This window comes from Schizophyllum commune (genome assembly GCF_000143185.2).
Source record: "Schizophyllum commune H4-8 unplaced genomic scaffold SCHCOscaffold_3, whole genome shotgun sequence".
Classification (NCBI taxonomy): Eukaryota; Fungi; Basidiomycota; class Agaricomycetes; order Agaricales; family Schizophyllaceae; genus Schizophyllum; species Schizophyllum commune.
The window spans coordinates 1,312,446-1,334,817 of record NW_026089540.1 but is presented as its reverse complement, the minus strand read 5'-3'; the positions used below and the strand labels follow the sequence as shown (position 1 = coordinate 1,334,817).

General features: G+C 56.7%; 10 protein-coding genes across 10 annotated transcripts; 5 read left to right on the top strand and 5 right to left on the bottom strand.

Annotated features, from left to right (window-relative positions):
- The first annotated feature begins 816 nt into the window (after nucleotides 1-816).
- On the top strand, nucleotides 817-2,877 carry SCHCODRAFT_02189452 (uncharacterized protein). The gene is made up of 6 exons (XM_050342022.1): nucleotides 817-1,132; nucleotides 1,191-1,275; nucleotides 1,325-1,470; nucleotides 1,530-1,917; nucleotides 1,982-2,743; nucleotides 2,792-2,877. The coding sequence occupies exons 1-5, from the start codon at nucleotides 860-862 to the stop codon at nucleotides 2,740-2,742; spliced, it is 1,653 nt and encodes a 550-aa protein (XP_050201605.1). The 5' UTR covers nucleotides 817-859; the 3' UTR covers nucleotide 2,743; nucleotides 2,792-2,877.
- A 198-nt stretch (nucleotides 2,878-3,075) lies between these two features.
- SCHCODRAFT_01123209 (alpha/beta-hydrolase) lies at nucleotides 3,076-4,565 on the bottom strand. The gene is made up of 6 exons (XM_003033721.2): nucleotides 4,481-4,565; nucleotides 4,360-4,433; nucleotides 3,880-4,275; nucleotides 3,658-3,828; nucleotides 3,548-3,600; nucleotides 3,076-3,498 (listed from the first exon to the last, which is right to left on the bottom strand). Exons 2-6 carry the CDS (start codon nucleotides 4,382-4,384, stop codon nucleotides 3,142-3,144), a joined length of 1,002 nt encoding a protein of 333 aa, XP_003033767.2. The 5' UTR covers nucleotides 4,385-4,433; nucleotides 4,481-4,565; the 3' UTR covers nucleotides 3,076-3,141.
- Nucleotides 4,566-5,002: 437 nt separating this feature from the next.
- Nucleotides 5,003-6,653, bottom strand: SCHCODRAFT_02614648 (alpha/beta-hydrolase). The gene is made up of 5 exons (XM_003033720.2): nucleotides 6,469-6,653; nucleotides 6,347-6,420; nucleotides 5,739-6,293; nucleotides 5,635-5,687; nucleotides 5,003-5,584 (listed from the first exon to the last, which is right to left on the bottom strand). The coding sequence occupies exons 1-5, from the start codon at nucleotides 6,561-6,563 to the stop codon at nucleotides 5,204-5,206; spliced, it is 1,158 nt and encodes a 385-aa protein (XP_003033766.1). The 5' UTR covers nucleotides 6,564-6,653; the 3' UTR covers nucleotides 5,003-5,203.
- Nucleotides 6,654-6,793: 140 nt separating this feature from the next.
- On the top strand, nucleotides 6,794-9,254 carry SCHCODRAFT_02614641 (uncharacterized protein). The gene is made up of 8 exons (XM_003034294.2): nucleotides 6,794-7,146; nucleotides 7,197-7,342; nucleotides 7,391-7,525; nucleotides 7,677-8,149; nucleotides 8,204-8,571; nucleotides 8,688-8,875; nucleotides 8,936-9,057; nucleotides 9,107-9,254. The coding sequence occupies exons 1-8, from the start codon at nucleotides 6,908-6,910 to the stop codon at nucleotides 9,134-9,136; spliced, it is 1,701 nt and encodes a 566-aa protein (XP_003034340.1). The 5' UTR covers nucleotides 6,794-6,907; the 3' UTR covers nucleotides 9,137-9,254.
- An 84-nt stretch (nucleotides 9,255-9,338) lies between these two features.
- On the top strand, nucleotides 9,339-11,979 carry SCHCODRAFT_02614638 (phosphoglycerate mutase-like protein). Its single transcript, XM_003034293.2, has 12 exons — nucleotides 9,339-9,494; nucleotides 9,589-9,743; nucleotides 9,790-9,851; nucleotides 9,932-10,186; nucleotides 10,247-10,256; nucleotides 10,313-10,497; nucleotides 10,585-10,590; nucleotides 10,649-10,796; nucleotides 10,919-11,083; nucleotides 11,185-11,351; nucleotides 11,419-11,667; nucleotides 11,714-11,979. Exons 2-12 carry the CDS (start codon nucleotides 9,683-9,685, stop codon nucleotides 11,732-11,734), a joined length of 1,329 nt encoding a protein of 442 aa, XP_003034339.1. The 5' UTR covers nucleotides 9,339-9,494; nucleotides 9,589-9,682; the 3' UTR covers nucleotides 11,735-11,979.
- A 2,580-nt stretch (nucleotides 11,980-14,559) lies between these two features.
- SCHCODRAFT_02189282 (uncharacterized protein) lies at nucleotides 14,560-15,747 on the bottom strand. The gene is made up of 2 exons (XM_050342020.1): nucleotides 14,749-15,747; nucleotides 14,560-14,684 (listed from the first exon to the last, which is right to left on the bottom strand). Exon 1 carries the CDS (start codon nucleotides 15,626-15,628, stop codon nucleotides 14,798-14,800), a length of 831 nt encoding a protein of 276 aa, XP_050201604.1. The 5' UTR covers nucleotides 15,629-15,747; the 3' UTR covers nucleotides 14,560-14,684; nucleotides 14,749-14,797.
- Nucleotides 15,748-16,585: 838 nt separating this feature from the next.
- SCHCODRAFT_02614629 (uncharacterized protein) lies at nucleotides 16,586-18,113 on the top strand. Its single transcript, XM_003034292.2, has 9 exons — nucleotides 16,586-16,663; nucleotides 16,712-16,764; nucleotides 16,821-16,832; nucleotides 16,894-16,972; nucleotides 17,024-17,147; nucleotides 17,209-17,280; nucleotides 17,339-17,520; nucleotides 17,628-17,880; nucleotides 17,935-18,113. The coding sequence occupies exons 1-8, from the start codon at nucleotides 16,643-16,645 to the stop codon at nucleotides 17,829-17,831; spliced, it is 747 nt and encodes a 248-aa protein (XP_003034338.1). The 5' UTR covers nucleotides 16,586-16,642; the 3' UTR covers nucleotides 17,832-17,880; nucleotides 17,935-18,113.
- On the top strand, nucleotides 17,772-18,454 carry SCHCODRAFT_02189290 (uncharacterized protein). Its single transcript, XM_050342021.1, has 2 exons — nucleotides 17,772-17,880; nucleotides 17,935-18,454. The coding sequence occupies exon 2, from the start codon at nucleotides 17,988-17,990 to the stop codon at nucleotides 18,420-18,422; it is 435 nt and encodes a 144-aa protein (XP_050201603.1). The 5' UTR covers nucleotides 17,772-17,880; nucleotides 17,935-17,987; the 3' UTR covers nucleotides 18,423-18,454.
- SCHCODRAFT_02614625 (uncharacterized protein) lies at nucleotides 18,222-19,776 on the bottom strand. The gene has a single exon (XM_003033718.2). It carries the CDS (start codon nucleotides 19,417-19,419, stop codon nucleotides 18,487-18,489), a length of 933 nt encoding a protein of 310 aa, XP_003033764.1. The 5' UTR covers nucleotides 19,420-19,776; the 3' UTR covers nucleotides 18,222-18,486.
- A 1,595-nt stretch (nucleotides 19,777-21,371) lies between these two features.
- On the bottom strand, nucleotides 21,372-22,324 carry SCHCODRAFT_02614621 (uncharacterized protein). The gene is made up of 3 exons (XM_003033717.3): nucleotides 22,229-22,324; nucleotides 21,556-22,174; nucleotides 21,372-21,498 (listed from the first exon to the last, which is right to left on the bottom strand). Exons 1-2 carry the CDS (start codon nucleotides 22,254-22,256, stop codon nucleotides 21,573-21,575), a joined length of 630 nt encoding a protein of 209 aa, XP_003033763.1. The 5' UTR covers nucleotides 22,257-22,324; the 3' UTR covers nucleotides 21,372-21,498; nucleotides 21,556-21,572.
- Between the last annotated feature and the right edge of the window lie 48 nt (nucleotides 22,325-22,372).

The following is a 22,372-nucleotide window of genomic DNA, read 5'->3' as shown; positions in this document are numbered from 1 at the left end:
ACAGTTAGACGGGAAATGTCAAAGGAGCGGTGCACGACTGCCTCGAGCGGTGCGCGATCACTTTCATGCAATACGCGATCCATTCCATGCGGTGCACGATCCCTCTCGGATCGGCACTTCACTCCCCCGATTCCCTTTCGAAGTGACGGGGAATATTGAAGCAGTAGAGGTGGCTAGGACAGTTCACGCTCGAAAGTCCGCGCTGCTCGGGGGACTGGCGGTAGACGCCATTGCCGCCGAGTAATTGACAGGAGAAGATGCATCGCGGGGCTTCTACTGTATCGAGTCTTCTGCTGTATACGCCGCTCGACGGTCTCTATACATGCTATAGAGTGTATGTATGAACCGACTGCATGTACTGTGCTATGTTCCGCAAGCGCTCGCTACTGCTGGGCCGCCCGGCCCGCCCGGGCCTGTCAATATATCTGTCTACTCGTTGGAGTGGGCAGCAGTCGATGGTGGGAGGCAGTGCCTGTACGCTTGCAATGCACTACGCCGACATTTCTGCGAAAACTTGCATGCGTACCACTGCGAGGGTTCAGAAGGAAGAGCATCGGGCTTTCGCTGACACGACAGGGAACCAAGGAGGGGGCTAGCGTACGGACCGCGCGTTCACTTGGAGTCAGATGATTGCTGAAGTACAGCACATACAATCGCAATGACCTGACCCCCCGGTTTGGTTTGCGATGCAAGCGCAAGGCTATTTGGTCGGAAGTGCTTGTGTGCTCGAGCTGAAGTTCAACATGTCGGTCGGGGATTGCCGTCGGCTATCGCCGAATGATCGCATCAGTGTTCATTTTCCTGAACCTTGACTTTAACTGCGACACCGCCCAACACCAGTAACCTATACGCCGGATTTATGGCTTCGCGAACAACTATGGACTGCGGCGATACTCGGAGACTACATGAAATACAAGATGCTGTCTCCTCCGAACTCATAGACGGCTTGCTTCGCACGCACCCAAACGACATAAGCATTATATCGGAATCATGGACCTTTTGGTGGGCATGGGCGGCAAGCGGCTCTGTACCTTCATCCGAAGCGGAAAAATATGAGCTGTGCGCGCCCTGGATACGCTTGCTCATGTATTACTGTGAGAAGCTGCGCATAGCACCGGACGCGGACCATTTGGTGAGTACTTCCCATGGTCTCAAGCAGAAGGAGTTCTTGCCTATAACGTCTTAGCCAGGGCGATGAATTACCAGGAGAACTTAGAGAATTAATAGATAGAGTGTGCCGCCTTTCTCTAGATAGGACCCCAATGACGCTACATGGTTTGTGAGATTTTCTGCGGTGCTTCGCTGACCTCACGCTCTTCTTCAGTGCCCAACATACAGGCATCCGCCGTTGGAATGTCCCCCAAGAAGTCACACGAAGTCTTCCGCATGACTGCGTATGTCGAATCCGTCATTCGCGATAGCGGGATAGACCCATCAGCTGCTTGCATCGTAGACGTTGGCGCTGGTCAGGTTAGCAGGCGAAGCTCCCAGGCTTACATTGGATCGGTATCTGACGCCTACATTGATAGGGCTATCTTACGAGAACGCTCCAAGTACACCTTCGCTGTAGAGGCGTCCTTGCATTGGACGCAGACGACTTGCAGACGGCAGGCGCCAAGAAGTGGGAGAGGAAGCTGGGGATCGAAGATTCAGTAACGCACCGGACGATATGGATAACGCCATCCAATCTGCTGGAGACCATCGACGAATGGATCAGGGTTATGCGGCGTAGCGAAGACGAGCCCATACCCGTCTTCCTCGTCGCCCTGCACGCATGCGGATCGCTCACGCCTACCATTCTGCGCACCTTCGTAGCCGCGAGACGCCGACATTATTCCTGTGAAGGTACTATCCCCACCTGGCGCCCTGCGGGGATGGTTGCCGTGGGCTGTTGCTACAATCTCCTGCAGCCTGGAGGTGCGTGCGCGCTTCTGCTTCTGCGCTGTGTGTTTGTTGAATGTGTGGCGATCGTGATCTCCAGATTTTCCCATGTCCGCTGCCCTCAGTAATTACCGCAGGAACCAGGCCCCACCGGCACCAGCGCTGCCTGCGTCCGCTTATCATCTGGCGACGCAGATCCCAGGGACGTGGCCTCGCACCTCGGAGGCGCTCGCTGACGCGATGCTCGCCGTGCGCAAGATCGTATGGCGCGCGTTGCTCTCCAGCGAGTACGCTTTGGGCTCCGCGGACGCGCGACCCGCCGAGCAGGGATCTGGCGATCAGCGCGGGACTCGGCCTGCAGATGAGGAGCGACCCTCGGACCTGAGGAAAAGCTGCTTGGGCACCGAGGGCACCGGCATGAGGCCGGAGATGCAGCGGCTCGGAAAGCTGAACAAGAGGTTTTACGACAACTGGGATGAATTTGTGGCTGCGGCTGCCGCGAAGATGGGCTTCTCACCTACCCAGGATCGACGCCCTGGACACGATCCAGAACAGCGTGCCGCGCGCGAGAGCCAGCTCTCCGTGCTGCACACCCTACGTTGCATGATTGGGCCCCTCGTCGAGAGCCTGATCGTGCTGGACCGCAAGGTGTGGCTGGTGGAGCAGCTGAATGGGGCGGGCGGCTCTGCGGATGGGAGCGATGGCTCTGCGGGGGGTAGCGGGGTGGAATTGGGGGCGGGAACGATTGAGGGAGCACATGCGGGGCATGATCCGATGACGGTGACCATTGAGAACTTGTTCGATCAGGCGACGGGGAGTGGGCGGAACATGTCCATTACGGCTTTGTGCAGCAAACACTGAGGTGCGCTGAACGCGATCTTCACGGCTTGGGACTGACGAAGATATGCAGTCATCGCTTAGCTTGGATCAGAAGGTTGCTTTGCTAGCGTCTACAGCTTTGCACGGGAATGAGAGAGGCGGACGCATATTGTACGTATCCTCACTAGTTTCACGTAGGAAAATTCGAACGAAAAGCACTGGCTACGATTCGTACTCACTTCCCGCTATCTGGCGACCCAACGGATGGGCACTAGCATCGTGTACACGCCTTCTACTGCGGCTCAGGGTCATGCGTGCATGTGTTGTATAGGAATTGCACCCGCATCTTCCTTTGAAAGAAGCGTTGCCTCTTATCGACTTCGAGGTCGTCCCTCGAAACCCATGCAATGTACATTGCAAATAGGACGACTCTCCTACCATCTACAGGGCATGCCCCAGATCAAACGTTCTCGCCAGGATGTCCTGTAGCCCCTCCTGTATGCCAAGGTAATCATGCGCACCCGCTAACGCCTTCACGAAAATAACCCTACGCCCGCCACTCCGAGTGTCCTCGAATTCCTGCACGGTGCCAAAGTTGCGGATAGATATAGTCTTGACAATATCTTCACGACGGAGAGCCCGCCGGCCTTCGCGACCATTCGCCTGTGGGTGTTCTGCGTCGCTTATTGTGGGCAGTACCGGAGTGAGGAAGGCCTCGAAGAGCGTTTCCGAGTGCGTATGCGGAATGTCGAGGTCGTTCTCGCTGTGGGCGACAATTATATCTGCCGACGTGAGGTCCTAAGGATAGTCAGCGTCACTGCAAAAGATAGAGAAGTGTGTCACTCACCGAGACGGCGCGGAGAGTATCGAAGCGGTGAACAATTAGCTTTCCAATGAGGCCTACAAAAACGCGAGATGAAATAAGTGTTTAGTGGACGATGAGTAGAATGGACGAACTAGTTGCGCCGGGGATGAAGGATAAAGGTCTCATGAGCGGGATGAACCCGAGGATACTGTACGTCTTCACCACCTCCGCGATACTCGAGAACGGGCTCATGAGCACGAGGCCTCGAGGTTTGACGCCAGCGCGCTCAAGAACGACCCCAAGGCGAGCCGTTACACCCGTACCTATCCACGTCCGTAAGTTTCAAGAAAAGATACGCAAGCCTAACAACCCACCCAATGAGTGCCCAATCACGACAATATTCTCCGGTTTCGCGCCATTCTTAACCAGCCAACACCACGCCTCGTACGCGTCCGTCGTCAGTCCCTCTTCCGACGGCGTCCCCGTCGAGTCCGCGAAGCCGCGGTAGTCGATGGCGAGCACGTTCGCGGCGAGTCGTGAGGAAAACATGATGTAGTGCTGCAGGCGGGCGGGGAAGGCGCGCGTGGCGGCGTTGCCGTGGAAGAAAAGGATGGTGGGGTAGGTGCGGAGGGCAGCTGGGACGTCGGTGTCCCAGTCGCGCGTGGTGGAGAGGCTGGGGTGGGCGCGCTGGTAAGGATCGGCGAGGATGAACCAGGCGCCCAGTTTCTCGCCGTCGGGGGTGAGGAGTTTGAAGTTGAGGGTTTTGTTTGCTGGTAAGGCGTCAATAGAAGGCGAAGAGATCGCGGAGCCCAAGTAAGTTCTGGGCTTCGAGACACATGAAGGAAAAAGCTTACGCGCAAGACCGTACTTCTCAGGCATGTCGAACCTCGCAAAAAAGGGCAACTTTATCTTATTGAGGTAGAGCACACTGGCCAACTGAGCCTCTGTTCACATTCAGCATGTACCTCCACTTACTGTCCTTGGAAGCACGGAATTGACAGAAGCAACACAGCACTTGCGTAGGCGGCTACGACGCCCACAAGCAGCTTGCCAATTCCAGAGCCTAAAGAGAAGCCGACAGCGTCGAAGATGGTCGGACGGTAGCGGTCGAATAGAGAGAAATCTAGTTGCCCGAAGCCATGGTCATGAAGCCAGTCAGACATCGTACGCGAAGTTAGAGAGCCAAGGTAGAAGCTGTTTGGCGGATTCCAAGTCGAAGCTTCTGCAGAGCTAGAGTCGAAGCCTTTGTTAGAGTCAATGTGAGAGCTTCGGGAAGATTCAAAGTCGACGCTGCTGAGCTTTAAGTTTCAGGTCAAGATGAACGTCGGGATGAACCGACGCGTCGTGGCAAGCACGTAAAGCACGTGGATCGGCAACTCCCGATCGAGGTGGTCCCACAACTCAAAGACGAACGTTTGGCTTTCAGAAAGGTTGGTAGAGACCAAGTCCGTCGTACTGGGTGTGCGAGGCATAGGTCATCCCAAGACGGTATTTGGTCATGTCGAAAAGCCATCTTTCAAGGCTGGTCATCGTAACAGCAAGGTTTCATGAAAGGTAAGCATATACAGGTATAATCGTCAACTTGGTATCAGTAGCGTAGATAGGGTAACCATAGATGGTTCGTAAGCAGAGCAAGTAGCGTGACCATCACATCCCTCCATCGTTATGTCTAGTCTGGGGCAAACTTCGGCCCCTGGCTCAAGGCAGAAACCCAAAGAACTTCCCCATCACATCCTGCACGCCCTCCTGCAAGCCCACCGCATCATGTCCCCCCGCGAGCGTCTTCACCAGCATCACCCGCCTGTCCCCATGATCTGAGTCCACGAACTCGCTCGTCACGCCAAAGTCCCTAATCTCGTTCGTGATGACCAGATTCTTCTCCGCCTGCCGGCGCGCGGTGACATCGTGCGTGAACTTGTCCCAGTCGTCTTTCGAGAGGGAGCCAGGGTTCGAGGGGAGGGTGACCTCGGGCGGGAGGAGGGGCTCGAGAAAGGTATGGAAGAGGGATTCGGAGTGGGTGAGGGGGATCTCGGGGTCGTCTTCACTGTGGGCGATGAGGATGTCGGCGACTTTGATGGTCTGGGGGTGGGTTAGGGGTGAGTTGGGGGGTCAAAGGAGACTCAGCTTACGGAGGCGTAGGCGAGGGTATCGAAGCTTGGCTTAACCCTTTTCAACAGCAGATCTGGCAGTGCGTCAGCACACAAACCCTCCTGCATATCATGAAAGATCGCACCTGTGGCTTTCGGGATCAAGTTCAACGGCTTCAGGAAAGGCACAGACCCGTGTAAGCCCACGCTCCTAGCCGCGTCCTTCACACTCGAGAAAGGGCTTAGCAGGACAATCCCCCTCGGCCTCAGCCCGTCCTTCTCAATCTCCGCGCCCAACCTTGCCGCTACGCTGCTCCCCAGCGCCTGCCCCACAATCACCACATCCGCCGGATTCGCGCCGTTGCGCAGGAGCCACTCCCACGCCGCCCGCGCGTCCGTCGCAAGCCCCTCCTCCGAGGGCGCGCCCGTCGAGTCGCCGAAGCCGCGGTAGTCGATCGCGAAGACGTTGGCTGACAAGCGTGAAGAGAACATGGAGCACTGGATAACGCAGGGCTTGGCGGAGCGCGAGGCGCCGGCGTCGTGGAGGTAGAGAATGGTGGGGAGGGAGCTGAGGGCCTGGCGGAGGTCGATTTCCCAGTCGTGCTTAAGGATGGAGTGGTAGTAGGCATCGGAGAGGATGAACCAGGCGCCGAGGGTCTGACCGTCGGGGGTGGGGAGTTGTACGTTGAGGGCTTTGCTGGCTGCAGCGGGTGTCAGATGGGGATTTTCTCGGGAGGAGGGAACGCGAACGTACGCGCGAGACCGTACTTCTCCGGTCGTTCGTAGACGCCTAGTCGTGAGCGGCGGATTCCATTGCAGTAGAGTGCTCTGCATTCAGTTCAGTATCGAGTCATGCACTGTAGGCAACTAACTCACTGTTTTTGAATGTACGGCACCGACAGCAGTCCGACCGCGCTGAGGTATAGAGCTGTGGCGCCCAGCGCTACGTGAGGAGTCTTCCTGAGGACCATATCCATGTAATCACTCCGTCCATTGTTCCGTCCAAGAATCGTTTTCGTGAGGAAGTCCAAGAAAGAATCCATGATGAGCGTCAAGACGTGAGAGGGCGTGAGAGAACAATGAGCCGAGCAGCCACGGTCCTCAACTTTGTGGTCAGGTGATCGCGAATTGATGCGGTGCAAATAACGCCAAGCACATTATCCCATTGTTCCCGCCGATCTGCTTCCCCGCATTCCCCAGGGTCTTCCCGAACTCTCATCTGCACAGAGCCACGTCCGCGAGAGGACTGCGGTCTGGCTTTGGAGAAGTACCGCTCATGACGATCACGGCCTGAACGAACATCACTACTCCTACGATGTCTTCGCTAGACGCTGTTGCTGCTCCCTTGGAGAAGAGACCCGTCGAGGTCGAGCGATCGACCGCTCCCTCATCGGCTACTGCGACCTCTAGCAGGGGCTGGACTCATGAGCTGCGGACCCTTGGACGGGGTATACGAAGAGATATACGGGCCAGAGCCCCGTACTACTGGAGCGACTGGAAGGACGCATACAATTACCGCGTCATACCTGCTACAGCGCTCATATTCTTCGCCAAGTGCGTATGCTCAACTCTCCCATCAATCTGAGCCTCACACTACACCCCAGTGTCCTCCCTGGCATCGCCTTCTCCCTGGACCTCATAGAGACCACGCAGATGTACGGCGTATCCGAGGTCCTCATGTCCTCCTTCATGGCCGCCTTCATATTCTCGGTCTTCGGCGCGCAGCCCCTCACTATCGCCGGCGTGACTGGTATGTGTTCCGCAGAAGCTACAGCTATATTCCCTCACCCTACCCCAGGACCCATCACTGTCTTTAACAAGACGATATACGACATCATCGAGAAGGAAGACAATGCCCCAAACTACCTCCACTTCATCGGCTGGGTATACCTATGGGCCGCAATCATCCACTGGATAACTGCTATACTTAATTGTGCGTTCCCCTTCCTTCCTTCCCCTTCATCGGCTGGGTATACCTATGGGCCGCAATCATCCACTGGATAACTGCTATACTTAATTGTGCGTTCCCCTTCCTTCCTTCCCCTTCCCCTTCCACTTTCACCTTGCACTCACCCCTCCGCCAGGGTGCAATTTCCTCAAATACGTCACCCTCTTCTCCTGCGACACCTTCGGCTTCTATGTCTCCTGGGTCTACCTCCAATACGGCATCCAAGTCATCACCCGACAGCTCTCCCAGTCCGCCGGCCCTGCAGACGCCGCCGGCCCCCTCGTCTCCATCATCGTCGCCCTCCTCATGCTTGTCACCGCCTTCCTCTTCCAGTCCCTCTCGCAGAAAACCTTCTTCCATCGCCATGTCAGGCGCTTCCTCGCAGATTATGGGATGCCCATTTCCCTTGTTGCGTCGAGCGGCGTAGCGTATTGGGGGAGGTTCAACGCCGCGAATGCGCAGACGCTGCCTATCAGCGGGGCCTTCCAGCCGGCTGGGGGGAGGGAGTGGCTGGTGAAATTTTGGCAGCTGGAGGGGAAGTGGGTGGGGATCGCGCTGCCCTTCGGCTTCATCCTATGGGTGCTGTTCTTTTTTGATCACAATGTGTCGGTAGGCGGTTTTATCATCTGCGAAGAGTCGGCCTGACTGAACCCCATTTCGCAGTCCCTAATGGCGCAGAGCTCGGACTTCCCCCTGCGCAAGCCGCCGGGGTTTCATTGGGATTTCTTCCTGCTCGGCGTGACGACGTTTATCGCGGGCCTTCTGGGCTTGCCCGCGCCGAACGGCCTCATCCCGCAGGCGCCGATACACACGACGTCGCTGGTGGTGATGGGCAAGAGGGAGAAGAGGGATCCAGAGGCTACACCACCGGACCCCCACGATGGGGCCGCTGCGCTACACGAGTACCCCATCGGCGTCGTTGAGCAGCGCGTATCGAATCTGGCGCAGGGGTCTCTGTGTCTGGTGCTGCTGACGGGGCCGTTCTTGCATTTGCTGAACCTGATCCCGAGGGGGGTGCTGGCGGGGCTGTTGTGCGTATGCTTTCCTTCTCCGTCTTCTACTTTCTTCCCATCTCCTACTTTTTTTTCCGTCCTCCACTTTCGGCGCACACTGATTTACGCGCCTTGCTGATCGCCGCTACCTCTAGCTGGTACATGGGCGCCGACGCGCTGAACGGCAACGGCATCACGCAGAAGCTCTACTACCTCATCCAGGATAGGAGGTTTATCACGCCTTCCGAGCCTTTGCGCCGGGTGCGCAAGTCGCGCATCGTGCTGTTTGTGGCGCTGCAGCTTGTCGGGTTTGGCGCGACGTTCGCGATCACGCAGACGATAGGTGAGTCGGGTTCAGTTGAGAAGACGCCAAAGGGCACTAATGAACATTGCTATAATGCAGCTGCGATTGGGTTTCCGGTGATCATCATGCTGTTCATACCGCTGCGGGTGCTAGTGGTCCCGCGACTGCCGTTCACGGAGGAAGAGCTGGCGATATTGGACGCGCCGACAGCGTCGCCCTTCGTGAGTCGTCAGCGATTTGATTGCAGGGTGATGCTGACCACTATGGCAGACGATGGAGTCTGTTGGCGGGACATTATAGAGCGGAATCATCGTCGCCGAGCCGCCGGTATAGTCAGCTGTTTCTGTATGCTACATACGAAAAGGATACGAGGACACCGGTGACCTAGAGCAGAACATAAGCGCCCGTTAGAAGTGACCGGTGTGATACGATCGGGATGAGATTAGATAACGGCCGCCTTGACCTCGATCAGCGCTTTACCTCCCGGCTGGCATTTGGCAATCATCAATGAGTCCCCCACATCGTGCCCGACTCGACGAGTCATTCGACGTGGCCACCATCGTCTGGACCTTGAGCAGCGCGCGCTTGCCTCCTTGTCCAGCGACTGCTTGCTGAAGCCCGTGATCATCGTATATACGATAGCCTGAAGATAGCACAGGTGAGCTTTCAGTTCCCATCCTCGTGTCTTTTGCCCCCATGACTCCCGCTGTCCATCTGCTGTCGAAGCCATGAGCTGATAGCCCTCCCACCAGGGGTGCGAGCAAGACCCGAGATCGGTATAAAGGGACAACCAGCAGACGACTGATCGCGCTTTCGCCCCGTCACGTTCACGAATAGCCAGCAAAAATGTCCGACGATACGACGCTCTTGGGTGTGGTGGTTCTGACGCGCCATGGGGATCGGCAAGGTGCGTGCTGTGCTGCTTCAGATGAACGTTGGCTGAGCTATCGCAGGCTTTTACCAGGACCCTGACTCGTACACCGCGAGCGGGACGGTGATCACACCGCTGGGGAACGTCAGTCGACTATCCCCACTCCCCTCCCTCTCCTCCCTTCCCTTTCCACTCCCTTACTCTTTTCCTAACATCTCACCCAGCAACAAGAATACCAACTCGGCCAAAAGCTGCGCGCCCTCTACCTCAACTCCTCCTCGCCCACGAACCTCGCGGGCATGAGCCACGACGTCGTGAACGCGAGCCAGATCGCCGCGCGGGCGGATGCGGGCGGGGAGGGGGGCGTGATCTACGACTCGGCGGTGTCGTTCATGCAGGGGCTGTACCCAGACACGACGGCGTATAATACGACGTTGGCGAATGGGACGACGATCGTGGGGCCGTTGGGGGGTTATCAGGTGCGCGGCGGATCGTCTTGAAGTCCGTTGGATTTCTCATGAATTGGTTTTGGTCTGCAGTACATCCCCAGTACGTCTGCTTCCTCTGCCAAACCGACGCTCGTCGAATCTCATCTCACCCTCTAGTCGAATCCGTCGAACCCGACAACGACATCTCCCTCGAGGGCTGGACGAGCTGCGGCGCATTCTCCGACTGGACGAACGACTTCTATAATTCGAGCGCGTTCCAGCAGGTGGCGTCCGACAACGATGACTTCCTGAAGTCTCTCCCTCCGTACCTGGATGGCCGGCCAGTGAGCTTGCAGAATATGGTGAGTGATGTCCAGTGCTTCATCTATTCCTGTATCATGGCAAGGGCTCCATGCTGGGTGACCTTTTGCTGATGCAGGACTTTACAGTGGAACGTACGTGCACAACCGAATACTGAACTGGAGAGGCCGCGTATCAATATCCTCCTGACAGATCTTCGACTTCATGAACGTCAACTGGATCCACAACGAGCAATTCGCGCAGGTCGTGCCCGAGGAGACCATTGCGCGGGCTCGGGCTTTGGCCAACTACCACGAATACGGGGTCTTCACGTCCCCGGACGTAGATGGGATTGGGAATAGTGAGTTTGGGTTCTTGTGCGGTATCTTGTGTTCTTGCGTTTTCAAGCGTTGAGTCGTACTTCCGCGCATCCTGTCGTACCCCCATGCGTGTTACCGCAGACAATGGCTAACGTATTCATAGTCGCCGGCCGGACCGTCCTCCCCAACATCCTCGACGGCTTCGCGAGCATCGTGGATGAGAAGGACGCGACGCAGTTCGTGTACGTCGGCGTCTCGTACAAGCCGTTCCTGTCGCTCTTCAATATGACGCAGGCAGCGGAGATGCATGGGGAGTTGGAGGCGATTGGTGAGTAAATATGCCTTCATAGGCGTCCCTTCGTGAGACGGTTCTTCGGGCCTGCCGCTCATATTCGGCGCGCATGAGTCGTTACTGATACTCCACCCCAGTAAACTACGCTGCCGCCGTCGTCTTTGAGGTCCGCGAGACTAGCGACGGAGACCACGTCCTGCGCTTCAACTTCAAGAACGGCACTGACGAAAATGACTTCACGACTTATACGATTCTGGGCCAGGATGGCGACGTCCCGCTGTCGACTTTCGTCGATAAGTTGGCGGTGAGTCCCCTCCCTCCTCATCTCTACTGACTATAAGTAATTGTATCTTACTCGCACCCTACCCCAGCCCGCCGCCATCAACACCACCGCCGCCTGGTGCTCCGCCTGCGGCAACACCAAGGACCGCGGGTGCGGCGCACTCACTAAGGCCGCCAACGAAGCCGTCGCCGCCCACAGCGACAATATCAGCCCCGTCGGTGCGGGCTTCCTTGGCGCGGGGCTCACGATCGCGGTCATGCTGGCGATGTTCGGCGCGCTGATGTTTATGGGGGTGTTGACGTTTGGGAGGAGGGGGAGGAGGCAGCAAGGGAAGGAGGTGAGTGGTTTGGGTGCGCGAGAGATGAAATGGCTGATGGTATCAGGCAAAGGCGGCGAAGGCGTGAAGATGATTTGCTTCGAGTGGGTTGTGGGAAACTTGCAATGTGCTTGTATGAGAACGATCGCTACGAATGGAAATGACTTGGACAGACGACCTTGTGTGTCCATCCGCGAGGGACTACGCCCCATCCTTGACTCAGCAGCGAAGGTGGCATGGATAGGCTCTTACCGATCCCTCTTCACTCTGCTCCTTCACTACCGCTGATACAGAACCCTGCGTCATTGGATCTATGAGAGCCACCCTATCGCCCTCATCGCGCCGCCACGACTTCGTCTGAATGGGCAGTCGCCCTTAATTATGCTGATGCTCACATGCAGCCTCCTCTACCGAGCCGCCGAGCCACTTCATCGACATCTACGTGGACCCCAAACGGGCTATTGACTTCGACGATCTAATTTCAACTCCCGCGAATAGGATGGATGAGGTCCTTAATAAACCCCTTCTGCTCCGGTTTCATAGGGCTCGATCATCCGCCGTCGAACCTGTGCAAACCCTGTCAGAGTCCATGCAAAACCTACCCGAGTCTATACCCTCGTCGTCGAAATCTATCTCGGCCATCTATTGATCTAAATGTCCTTTCCGAGCCTGTTAGACTTCGCCGACGCACTCCTTGGCATTCGCCGGTGCACTGCTTCACCCGAGTCCTGAACTTCTCAGGCATAATTACGGGTATTCATCACCTTTAATCCTATCAAACAGGGTGCCCAAGAGGATTGCTTCTATCGCGCGGTCTATCGCCCTTCTGCGTCACTAGGTCCCCTCTACCGAGTCATTGGTATGTAGGAAGGGGGTTGATTCCTGATCCGATGGCTCTGAAGGGTTTCTTGAGCGTGCGGATATTCAAGCACTTCTCATTTAATTGTGATGCTTTGCACCATGCTTTCCGGCGCTTGAGAGCAGAGCGAGGCGCCTATCGTGCGGCTCACATGATCTGGCCACGGAAGTGCGCTTACCACCTGCGAGGTCCCCGCAACTTCCTTTCACAGCGCCAGCTTCCTTACCATCCCCTGCTCGAAGATATACATCGCCATCACCAGTAGCACAGAGCTGCGTGCTCGAGCGCTTTCCGTGCCTGCATGGAAGCCTGACCTCGCGAACGCCCATACGGCCCTGAAAACCTTCCATACCATACCTCTCCTCATTATATCGGGCCACATCTTCCACAGACAGGTCTCCGGATTTACGGCCAGGATCAGTTTGCCTCCGTCGGCGAATACCGAATCTTCTCACGCCACAGTGGAAGTTCAACACAGCAACGTGAAAGTCATGCGCAGAATACTTCGTTACATTCCCGAGGGTACATGTCTCTGTCCGCAGGCTTTTACCCCATCCGTCCCTGTGCATGTATAAGAGCGACGCGATCTCGAGTCTGTGCAATGATGACTGTAAGCATCGGGAGCTCGCAAGGGCTTCTGGCGCACCCTAAAAGAAGGACATCATCTTCTGCATCAGTCTAGGTGCCGTACCTCGACTCAATGTGTATGCCGCATCCTCTCGATCATCACTACACACTTCCTGACACCCACACAGTCACATCATCCCGCGATGCTCTCGAGTCTATGACCCTTGCGAGCATCAGGCCAAGAGATGTGAGCTCGCGGAGTCGATGAGCTATCGGGAGTCGTCCAGCACCGACGCTAGCAGATGTGCCATTACGAGGTTACATCTGATATGAAGGGAAGGGAAGTATACTGTGTCCCTCGCAAGCTTACTGTTTTGACTCTTGAGTGGCAAGGAGCGCTTGCCTTCATCATCGTCCCAAAGCGTCCCAAACGACCGTCCAAATCGCGGACCACAACTGTCCATTGCTTGTCCAATCACTGTCCGTACTATGGCGTTACTATGACCGTCCGTGCCGCGTACTAAGTAGTCCGAGTGCTAGTGACTAGAGTACCAGTCCATGCTGTCGTGTACCAGTCCGTGATGGGGAAGTCATGTACGAGTCCGTGAGGTGATGATGTACGAGGGAAGGAACTATTGCCTATTATGCGTGATGAAGGGACTGATGTATTAATATGCGTCGAGGAAGATATTGTATGCGCGCGTGGTTGAGGGGTTGAAAATGTACGTGGGTTGAGGGATGACTAGCGTCCAAGCGTTGAGGAGGATATTGTAAACGTCCTTGAAGCTATCGTGAACGCCCTCGAAGAGGTACTGTGCCAAAGGGTGCTATTCTATGGGTGCCGAGGATACTACTATAATGACAGATGTTGTATGTTTTTCTATGAGACACGTTGTGGACTTGGCGGACAAGGAGACGGGTGGTGTAACAATGCATGAGCGGGAAGAGGCCTAGAAGAGGAAAAAATGTTGGCACGGGAAAGGAAGAAGAGTGCTGAACGATGAAAAGAGAATAATGGTGTAGTGGAAAGAGAAGACGAGTGCGTTGAACGTGAAAGGGAAGTTGCGTTGGAGTGAGAAGGGAAGTGCGTTGTAATGGAAGGAAGGCGTGTAAAAGGAAGAGTGAAGCGTGCGGCAGAACCGAGAGGTCGATGAATGCGTTGTACGGAGGGGTGGACCAATGGAAAGAGTTGCGTGTGGATGAATGCGTTGCTTGGATGGCCGATGATGATGCGAGAGTGTACTATGAATGCGGACGTATACTATGTGTATGTACAAGATGAATGCGTTGTGTGTACAAGGATGATGCAATGACAAGAACCGATGCGGAGGGAATTGAGTTGAGGGGAAGACCGAGGCGAGAGGGGTGATGGAGACCGATGCGAGTGGAGGGAGACTTATTCTAGTATGGGGACCTAAGGTACGGGAGCTGTGGGGAGGGCATAGAGCGGTGGATGACGCCAGACGGACGATGAAGAGCCAGACGTGCGAAGAAGAGCCAGACGTGCGAAGAAGAGTGGCGCAAGACGGCGATGAAGCGTGGCGCAAGACGAGCGACGAGACGTGGGCCGCGGCCAGACCGAGACAAAGCCAGTGCGACCAGGCATCAACGACTGTGGAGGCGCTATATTAGCTGACATGCTTCTCGGCGAACCGCCCCATTATAGTATGACTCACCTCGTTCACAAGAGTATGGGACTACCCATAGGAGCCTGGGGCTACATGTTCACCACGCCCCACCTGCCCCTCGCCTCGACCGCAGGGGCCGCCCATTCTCAATACACGCCAGCAGGTAATCACGGAAGTCCACAAAGGGCTCGCCGTCGGTCGACTCCGCGTCATCGCCTGGCATCGAGTCCTGTCGGCCGGGAAGGTACCAGGGCGACGAGGTCCACGGGGGCGAGGCGGCCATGGACCGCGAGGGCGTGAGGGTGGGGGAGGTCGGCGATGTGACGGCTGCAGGCGAGGGCACAGCAGGAGGCGACGTTGGCGGCGGCGGCGAGTAGCAGTCGGTGTGCATTGGATAGAGCGGGTACCGCGTGCGGTATGGGCGCGGCTCAGGGCATACAATGGGCGTAAACCCGCCGTTTTTGTTCATTGACGCCGTCCGCACGAGCGTGTTGCCCTCGCCCGTCGGCCGCCTCATCAGCGAGGGACGCCTCACGCATGAAGAGGTGCGTCGTCCGCGCCCGCGAGGCTTGAGATCCGGCGTCGGACTCCCGCTGGCACTGTTGCGGCGGCTGAGCGCCGAGAACGAGGGGAAGGAGTAGAGCGGCTGGGGCTCGTCCATAGGCGGGGCCATGTTTTGCGAGTTCGAGGGCGCGAAGGGGAGGCGCATGGCGGCGAACTCGGAGGTGGGCGGGGACATCTCGAAGAGGAGCTCGGGCGACATGGGTCGTGACTCTTGGTCCTCGACGCGGAGCTTGCGACCGCGAGCCGGAATCTGGATGGGATCAGACGTCGAGCGCTTGAACTGGGCGAGCTCGGTAGTCGAGATCATCGTCATGCTGAAAGAAAGACTGTCAGGTTGGGCTATGCTGTGGCGGATGAAGTGCATACATGCGAGTGCCAAGTGTCGCTTTTGAGAGTAAACTACGTTCTCAGGTAGTACGAGCGAGTCAGGCTAATTTAATGATCGACGTTAGGGTCGAGGCTACGTCCCGGCGGAGACAACGCACGATGACTGCTGGGGTCGTCCAACACGTTGCGTGTATGTGCTGGAAGTTTTTCTCAAAGTCGCCCAAGCGTCCTGCTGCCTAGCTGTGAGCCAGCAGGACCGCGCTGTCGATCGGCGGTGAGGAGGTGTGCCTTTTGTGTGGCGCGAGGCGTGTACTGTTGCTGAGGCCGAAGTCGCCCTGCTGTTCGCGCCGACGAGGAGAGCGAGTGTGGTGGTGCGGTGGTGGTAGGAAGAAACGCGTCGGACGCTTTATATGGACGCGGACAAGCAGGGTATCACCGCGTTTTCGGCTCCGTGCGAGGTTCGCACGCCGTGGCCGGAGCCTGGCGCGTGTCGATCGCGTTGATGCCATCTTTTGCGTGTTCGCGTCGCGACCCATGATCAAGGACAATGACAGCCAACCTTGGAACAATAAACCAGGACAGAAGCCCCAGGGCCGAACATGAGATGCGCCCGCCGTCGCCGCCGTCCGTCGCCAATTTCGCAGGGCCTTATTGTCTTCAGGAAGTACTATACGCATGGGCAAAGGCCGTGGGATCGCTGCAGCCAGCTCCGGCGGAAATAAAACGGAGGAGGGGTACCCCACCGGAAGCACCGCGGGAGCAGTCCAGGCCTCCCCTAAACACCCTCGAAAACGCGCCAAGGCGTTGGCTGCCAGGTGTCACCGGTGAGCTGGCGGCAAGCTCCTCGCCGTGTCGGATCCTGGCTGCCAGCGTGGACGTTGGACGCAAGCCGTCGATTGCATCTTCGCGAACGGCACGCGTGACACGAGGCGTCAACCGATGCGTGACGTCATGGTCGCGACCGCGACTCGCGAAGACGTACGTCACCGAGCCTCTCTGCCCTGGTGCTGCGCGCTTGAGTCGCCAACTCCAGATCTCTACAGCAACCACCATGTCCGACTACACTGTTCACGTACGCCGCCGCCTTCCGCCGCCAATATCCCGCGCTCACGATCCACAGGTGTCCAATCTCTCGGCTACGACGACCGAGGAGACGCTAAAGAACTTCTTTTCGTGAGCCTACTTCCGTTACCGTCTGTCCAATACGCGCGCTGATCAGCTTCCCGTAGCTTCTGCGGCTCGTATGTTCGCTCCCAAGCCTCATCCCTCCCTCCATCCTGACATATCCGCCCATCTGCGCAGAATCAAGTCCGTTGATCACTCTGGCACGGCCGCCACCATCCACTTCGAGAAGCCGTCGTCGGTCAAGACCGCTGTGATGGTGTGTGCGCTTGATTAAATCCTCGTTCAATGCATTGATTGCGCACTACAGCTCAACGGCGGTACCCTCGACGGCTCTGCGATCGCTGTTACAGCCGACGCTGATCACCCTGACGCGCACGACGGTCCTTCCGATGGCACGACAATCGACCAGGCCGACAAGCCCCGCGCCGCAGGTGAGCATATCTGCTTGCGAAATCTACAGACGTATCATACCTAACATTTCTTCTTTTCCAGTCGTCGCGGAAATCCTCGCGAAGGGTTACAAACTAACCGACGACATCCTCCAACGCGCCATCGAAGTCGACAGTATGTTATTGCTTCCCGTGTCGCGCATGCTCCCACTGAATGCGATATTTGCTTCCAGAGCAGCGCGGGATCTCGCAGAGGTTCATCGCGTACCTGCAGAACCTCGACAAGACGCTCGGTGCGAAGGCAGTCGGTCCCGAGAAGACGCTGTCCGGCAAGGCTTTGGAGACCGCACAAGCCGCGACGCAGCAAGCAAAGGCGATCGATGAGCAGAAGGGCATCAGCAAGGCAGCCGGCAGCGTAAGTATACTTTCTCGAGTTGTCTCAATTCCTGAACTGTCTTCTTCATTTTACCTACGTCGACCGTCCATTCGTCTACTTACACCCATACTAACCCCATTTTCCAGTACTACGAACGTGCCCTTGCCTCCCCTCTCGGCCAGAAGGTCTTCGCCTTCTACACCCAGGCGTCCAAGCAGGTCCTCGATATCCACGAGGAGGCGAAGCGTATACACGCCGAGCACAAGGCTGCGGCGCCAGCGCCTGCAGGCGGTGAGGCCGCTCCCGCTGCCACACCCGCTGCGCCCGCCGCTGCTGAGCCGAAGGTTTGAGGGTATAGGTTGGTACGATCAGTGATGGGTGCAGGCGTGTTGAGTTATTGTGAGTGCTTTGTGCCAGGATACGGAATGAAGGAATGCTAAGGCAAGGTTCCAGGATTATGTGGCCATGTCATTCTCTGGATCGATATATCGAACAGTGCACGCGCGATGACCCGACAGACTCAACTACCCATAGGGATAAACTTTAAGTTGTACATGTATCGACGATATCCAATGTGGATAGCTATGTTCTGTTCATCTGCGGAAATGGGCTTTGCGTCGGTGCGCTCACCATCCTCGTCAGTGCGATCACCATCCTCGTCGGTGCGTTCACCATCCTCGTCAGTGCGTTCACCATCTTCGTCAGGGAAGTCGCCCGGCGGCAGTCCGTCAGGGAAGTCGCCCAGCGGCATTCCGTCAGGGAAGTTGCCTAGCGGCAGTCCGTCAGGGAAGCTGCCTAGCGGCAGTAAGACGGTCGGATCGGCAGTAAACCGGTCGGGTCGGCGATGGGATGGCGAGAGGGCCGGGACTTCGCGCCAATCTACTCGGCTGGGTCGCGTTTCGGAGGAGGGCCTGAACCTCCCTGTCCCATCTCGCGCCTGAACCTCTCGTGTCAACTCGCGCCTGAACCTCCCTGTTGAACGAAGGAGGGCCTAAACCTCCCGTCTCAGCTCGCGCCAACTGACCCAGTATTCACGGCCTCACTGCCCTCCACCACGTCTGCCCAGGATCCCGTTCTGACGTCGAAATGGCGCCACCTTGGCTTTAACTCCCCACTACAATCAACGCCCTTCCGCTGGAACATAAACCTGATGGCATTCCCTTCGTCCACCGCGTCCATGTGCTGTGCCCAGTCCTCGTCCGTCCACACGTTCTCCGAGTTGCGCACGCCCGCGCAGCCAAAATCCACGATAACGCCGCGCCCATCGGCCGTGACAAGCACGTTGCCAGGGTTCAGGTCATGGTGGAAGACGCCGTGTGCCGCAAAGCTTTCGACGGCGCGTACCAGCGCAACGCCTACGGCTGGCGTCAACAGCTCCAACGGTGCTTGGCCAAGGGTGACGCCCTCGATGTATTCCAGCACGAGCGAATGCGGCACGTATGCGCGCTTGTCAGGCGGGATGAAGCGGCCCTCTGCGAGCAGGCGCGGGATAGCGCCGCCCTGGAGGTCCCGCAAATTATGGTACGCCGCGCGCTCGTACCAGAATGATTCATCCATCACCTGGCGTAGGTGTGCCTCCCAGATCGCCGCGCGCTCGAACTGGCCAGCAAGGTCGTCCGCCGGTGGCTCGGGGAGATAGATCGCCTTGGAGTCGAATGTGGCTGGCGCGGCGCGCTCGGCGGCGAGAGACCACGGACGTGGGGGCTTGCTCCACCCAAACTTGCTCTCGTGCCCGTTGCGCTCGTTGATGAAGCGAGGGTCGTATATTTTGAGCACTACCAGGCTGGGACCAAACTGATCGCAGCGCGCGACGACAACGACGCTCTTGGTGACCGGGGTGAATAGGCGGTCGACAGTGAAATTAAGGCGTCGGCCGTCATTGGTGTCCAAAGCGAGGACGCGTCCGGGGGCGAACATAGCAAAAGGTTCCTCGGCCATTGGGCCTGTGGGTGTGCCTGTGATGGGCGGGGAAAAGAAAGGGAATGTCAAAAGGGGTTCGATCCCTCACTGCGAAGCCCCACCAACATCTGCCCCCGAGAGACTATCAAAAGGGATAGACGAAGCGTCGTCAAATCCTATCTATAGTAGCTCTTGAGGCCTGCCTACGGCAGGCGGTTGGCGAGGAGGGGAGGCGGCGGCGACCTTCATCTTGCACATACTCGCTCCAGCGCAAGGTTTACCTGAGCAAAGCGAATACTCATATCATAGCCTGCCACTGTTCAGCCTTTACCATCTAATTATTTACCGGAAAATCACTACTAGAGGAAGTTCCGGCTTCGCCGGCTCTGATCTTGCCTTGCATGTGGGATTGTGGGCTGGGTTTGTGCGCGGGACTCTCGTTGCGCGCGTGACTTTACGATTGTTGTCCAAGAGCACCGTACAAATTGATGGGGTCAAATGAGGGCGGGAGAGACCTTGCAAGGCAAGGTAATATCAACAACAATAACCCCCTACCTATCTTTGGCAGCTTCAGACGAGTCGAAGTTGAGTCAAAGGGTCGCTCAGCCAAAGATTCACACGCCAGCCTGAGGTTCCGCCGGAACCTGGTGTCGGCAAAGGCGAAAATGCTCAGGGGCATACACTGATTGAGATGGCGGACGTCGACGGAGATAGAGTTGGACGATGAAGGTATAGACTCCGGAAGGGTTCGAACAGTCAAGCATATATCGTCAGCAAGAGTGTCACGTGCTATGTTGAGCTTTGGGTGTGGCGTGAGAATCTCGGGGTTAGCCGGCGGAGGCATACTGAACGTGGGCTCATGTACGGCTCTTTCGACCCTTTCATGAACATCGTTGGGCTGACTTTTTGCGGAATGATGCACTGACTTCCCGAGCAGTCTGCTCGAAGTACTCGACTCCTTTGAGCTCATGGTCACCGGCTGGACTCGACTGATAGTGTGCCCTGCGCCGACCAAACTTCTGCGTGCCGTTTTCGCCCAACTGAGTTGATTGAGGTTAGCCTTCTGCATCTGACCCACCGACGCTTGCGTGAGGAGGACCTGGAGATAGAACAGGAGACGGAGCACTCGAGCGAAGGAGTAGACGGGTGAGGGAGAGATGGGGGAGGGGAGGTCCGCATTTTCATCTCCGCTTTTGAGTAAGAGGTACGACAACAGCCTTCAGAAGATGTATACTTTCGCCATTAGGACGTATTAGTTTCGATAAATATCAGAAGTTTTTGCATCTACTGCCCATTGAGAACAATGGGCACTTGTTGACATTTGTGGGTCCAACCCGGACATCGTGTCCGAGTCGTGACTCAGGTGACTCATGTGGATCATTGTGGATCATTGTGAATCTTCGTAGAAGATCCTGGTTTCCTTCATGTACAACGTTAACTTATATAGAGGCCCGACAGGGCGAAAATATCACTTGGAGCGATTCATTCTTCCCTTTCTCCCTCATCTTTGTGTGCCTCAAGATCTAGTAAGCCTTCCGCAAGTGAGCTGCGCCAAGAGCACTTGATGCAAAACGCGCTGATAATTCATCCCACTAATACGTTCTATTGCGTTGTCTGTAGGATGTTCAAGCCTGTTTTGAGCTCGTCGGAGGTCTTGCTAATGCGATGTATGCTGGTAATTTGAGCACATCCTCAACGTTACGTAGCCGGAGACTCAGGCAACACGAAGTCAGGGCGAACTCCTGCGAGTCTCAGCACTTCTGATCTTGACGGCGTTGTGGGTCCGCATTCGGTAATTGCCGTGGTGTTTGAATTACCTTATCGAGGTCAATACGCGGCAGGATATCCTGGCAGGTCGACGAACGATGTAGAACTGTTGTTCGTCCCGAAAGCTCCAACAGGCCCCTTTCTCGACCTATGTGGTCAGAGCCTAGCAGGAGTTACCAGACCGATGTCAGAAGTAACCCTTACCGTCAAGTTGATATGGGCATCAAGTCCTCTGTGACGGTCTCGCAATGGCCGCTCAGAGTATATATCGAAAGTTCATTATGACAGATGTTGGTACAGATGGTACATAGTCGGTGCAAGATGGTGGGTGTTGAAGACGAAATATCCGAGCTGACGTTTATGATCAGAGAGATCTGGTGCGGGATTGAAGCGGACGCGTTGGCTCACAAAGGCGAAGTCTTGGTCTAGTTCAGACGAGTTCGCAGGAGAAGGACGTCAAGCTTCGATTGGAGGGATTCGATGGATGATTGCAAGTCGTCGATGCTGCTCTGCGTTCCCGCTACGTTGTCGTCGATATCGCCGACCTTGTTGTTCGTCTCCGACGCGTAGTTCTCTACCTCCTCGAGCCCGCTGCTGACGTCGTTCACCGCCTCTATGATTTCGTCTTTGTGCTCCTCGATAGATTCGACCACCTCATCCTTGCGCTCTTCCACCCCTTCCAGAATATCGTCCTTGGCCTCGTTGAGAGCGTCTAGCACCTCGTCTTTAGCTTGCTCGACGGCTTCTAGCACCTCGTCTGTTGCGCCACGATAGTCATCTCGAGACAGAAGGAGCGAGCTTTCGAGATGGCTGACAGCTTGGTGCAGGCCGCGCACGTCGCCTTCGAGACTGCCGACTTTGCGCTCAATCTGGGTGACAGTGGTCTGGAGTTGCGCGATACCCGCGAGAGCGGCGCGGAGCATCTCTAGCACTTGCTGATTGCTGGTGGTATCAACATTTGCGATGGGTATAGACTGTTCAACAGGACCGTTGTCCGCGTGGGTTGAGGCTTCACTGGCTAGCGCTGCTGCTTCCGACGTATGAGCCGGGTGTGAGTGTTCTTTGAAGGCCGAGGACTAACCTTGACCACCCGCTGGCAGCGTGCTCATCGCATCGGAGCCTAGACAGGGATCCTGACTGTACAGAAGGCGCGATAGTGATGACGGCAAGAGGTGAGGGGCATTCCGACACGCGATCGGTCACAGTGACATTGAACAAGGGGTCC

Excerpts from the sequence above, each read along its gene's own strand:
- SCHCODRAFT_02614629 (XM_003034292.2), top strand. The coding sequence starts at position 16,643 with ATGTCCGACTACACTGTTCAC. Across the intron at positions 16,973-17,023 it reads CGGTCAAGACCGCTGTGATG|CTCAACGGCGGTACCCTCGA; the intron begins GTGTGTGCGCTT and ends TGCGCACTACAG. Across the intron at positions 17,148-17,208 it reads CGACAAGCCCCGCGCCGCAG|TCGTCGCGGAAATCCTCGCG; the intron begins GTGAGCATATCT and ends CTTCTTTTCCAG.
- SCHCODRAFT_02189452 (XM_050342022.1), top strand. The coding sequence starts at position 860 with ATGGCTTCGCGAACAACTATGGACTGCGGCGATACTCGGAGACTACAT. Across the intron at positions 1,276-1,324 it reads GACCCCAATGACGCTACATG|TGCCCAACATACAGGCATCC; the intron begins GTTTGTGAGATT and ends GCTCTTCTTCAG. Across the intron at positions 1,918-1,981 it reads CAATCTCCTGCAGCCTGGAG|ATTTTCCCATGTCCGCTGCC; the intron begins GTGCGTGCGCGC and ends CGTGATCTCCAG.
- SCHCODRAFT_02189290 (XM_050342021.1), top strand. The coding sequence starts at position 17,988 with ATGACCCGACAGACTCAACTACCCATAGGGATAAACTTTAAGTTGTAC.
- SCHCODRAFT_02614648 (XM_003033720.2), bottom strand. The coding sequence starts at position 6,563 with ATGGTCCTCAGGAAGACTCCTCACGTAGCGCTGGGCGCCACAGCTCTA. Across the intron at positions 6,421-6,468 it reads GTGCCGTACATTCAAAAACA|AGCACTCTACTGCAATGGAA; the intron begins GTGAGTTAGTTG and ends AACTGAATGCAG. Across the intron at positions 6,294-6,346 it reads GGAGAAGTACGGTCTCGCGC|CCAGCAAAGCCCTCAACGTA; the intron begins GTACGTTCGCGT and ends CACCCGCTGCAG.
- SCHCODRAFT_01123209 (XM_003033721.2), bottom strand. The coding sequence starts at position 4,384 with ATGCCTGAGAAGTACGGTCTTGCGC. Across the intron at positions 3,829-3,879 it reads CGTGATTGGGCACTCATTGG|GTACGGGTGTAACGGCTCGC; the intron begins GTGGGTTGTTAG and ends GGACGTGGATAG. Across the intron at positions 3,601-3,657 it reads CTTCATCCCCGGCGCAACTA|GCCTCATTGGAAAGCTAATT; the intron begins GTTCGTCCATTC and ends GCGTTTTTGTAG.
- SCHCODRAFT_02614641 (XM_003034294.2), top strand. The coding sequence starts at position 6,908 with ATGTCTTCGCTAGACGCTGTTGCTGCTCCCTTGGAGAAGAGACCCGTC. Across the intron at positions 7,343-7,390 it reads CACTATCGCCGGCGTGACTG|GACCCATCACTGTCTTTAAC; the intron begins GTATGTGTTCCG and ends ACCCTACCCCAG. Across the intron at positions 7,526-7,676 it reads GATAACTGCTATACTTAATT|GGTGCAATTTCCTCAAATAC; the intron begins GTGCGTTCCCCT and ends CCCCTCCGCCAG.
- SCHCODRAFT_02614638 (XM_003034293.2), top strand. The coding sequence starts at position 9,683 with ATGTCCGACGATACGACGCTCTTGGGTGTGGTGGTTCTGACGCGCCAT. Across the intron at positions 10,797-10,918 it reads CGTAGATGGGATTGGGAATA|TCGCCGGCCGGACCGTCCTC; the intron begins GTGAGTTTGGGT and ends ACGTATTCATAG. Across the intron at positions 11,352-11,418 it reads CTTTCGTCGATAAGTTGGCG|CCCGCCGCCATCAACACCAC; the intron begins GTGAGTCCCCTC and ends ACCCTACCCCAG.
- SCHCODRAFT_02614625 (XM_003033718.2), bottom strand. The coding sequence starts at position 19,419 with ATGGCCGAGGAACCTTTTGCTATGTTCGCCCCCGGACGCGTCCTCGCT.
- SCHCODRAFT_02189282 (XM_050342020.1), bottom strand. The coding sequence starts at position 15,628 with ATGCACTTCATCCGCCACAGCATAGCCCAACCTGACAGTCTTTCTTTC.
- SCHCODRAFT_02614621 (XM_003033717.3), bottom strand. The coding sequence starts at position 22,256 with ATGAGCACGCTGCCAGCGGGTGGTCAAG. Across the intron at positions 22,175-22,228 it reads GCTGCCAGCGGGTGGTCAAG|CAGCGCTAGCCAGTGAAGCC; the intron begins GTTAGTCCTCGG and ends CGTCGGAAGCAG.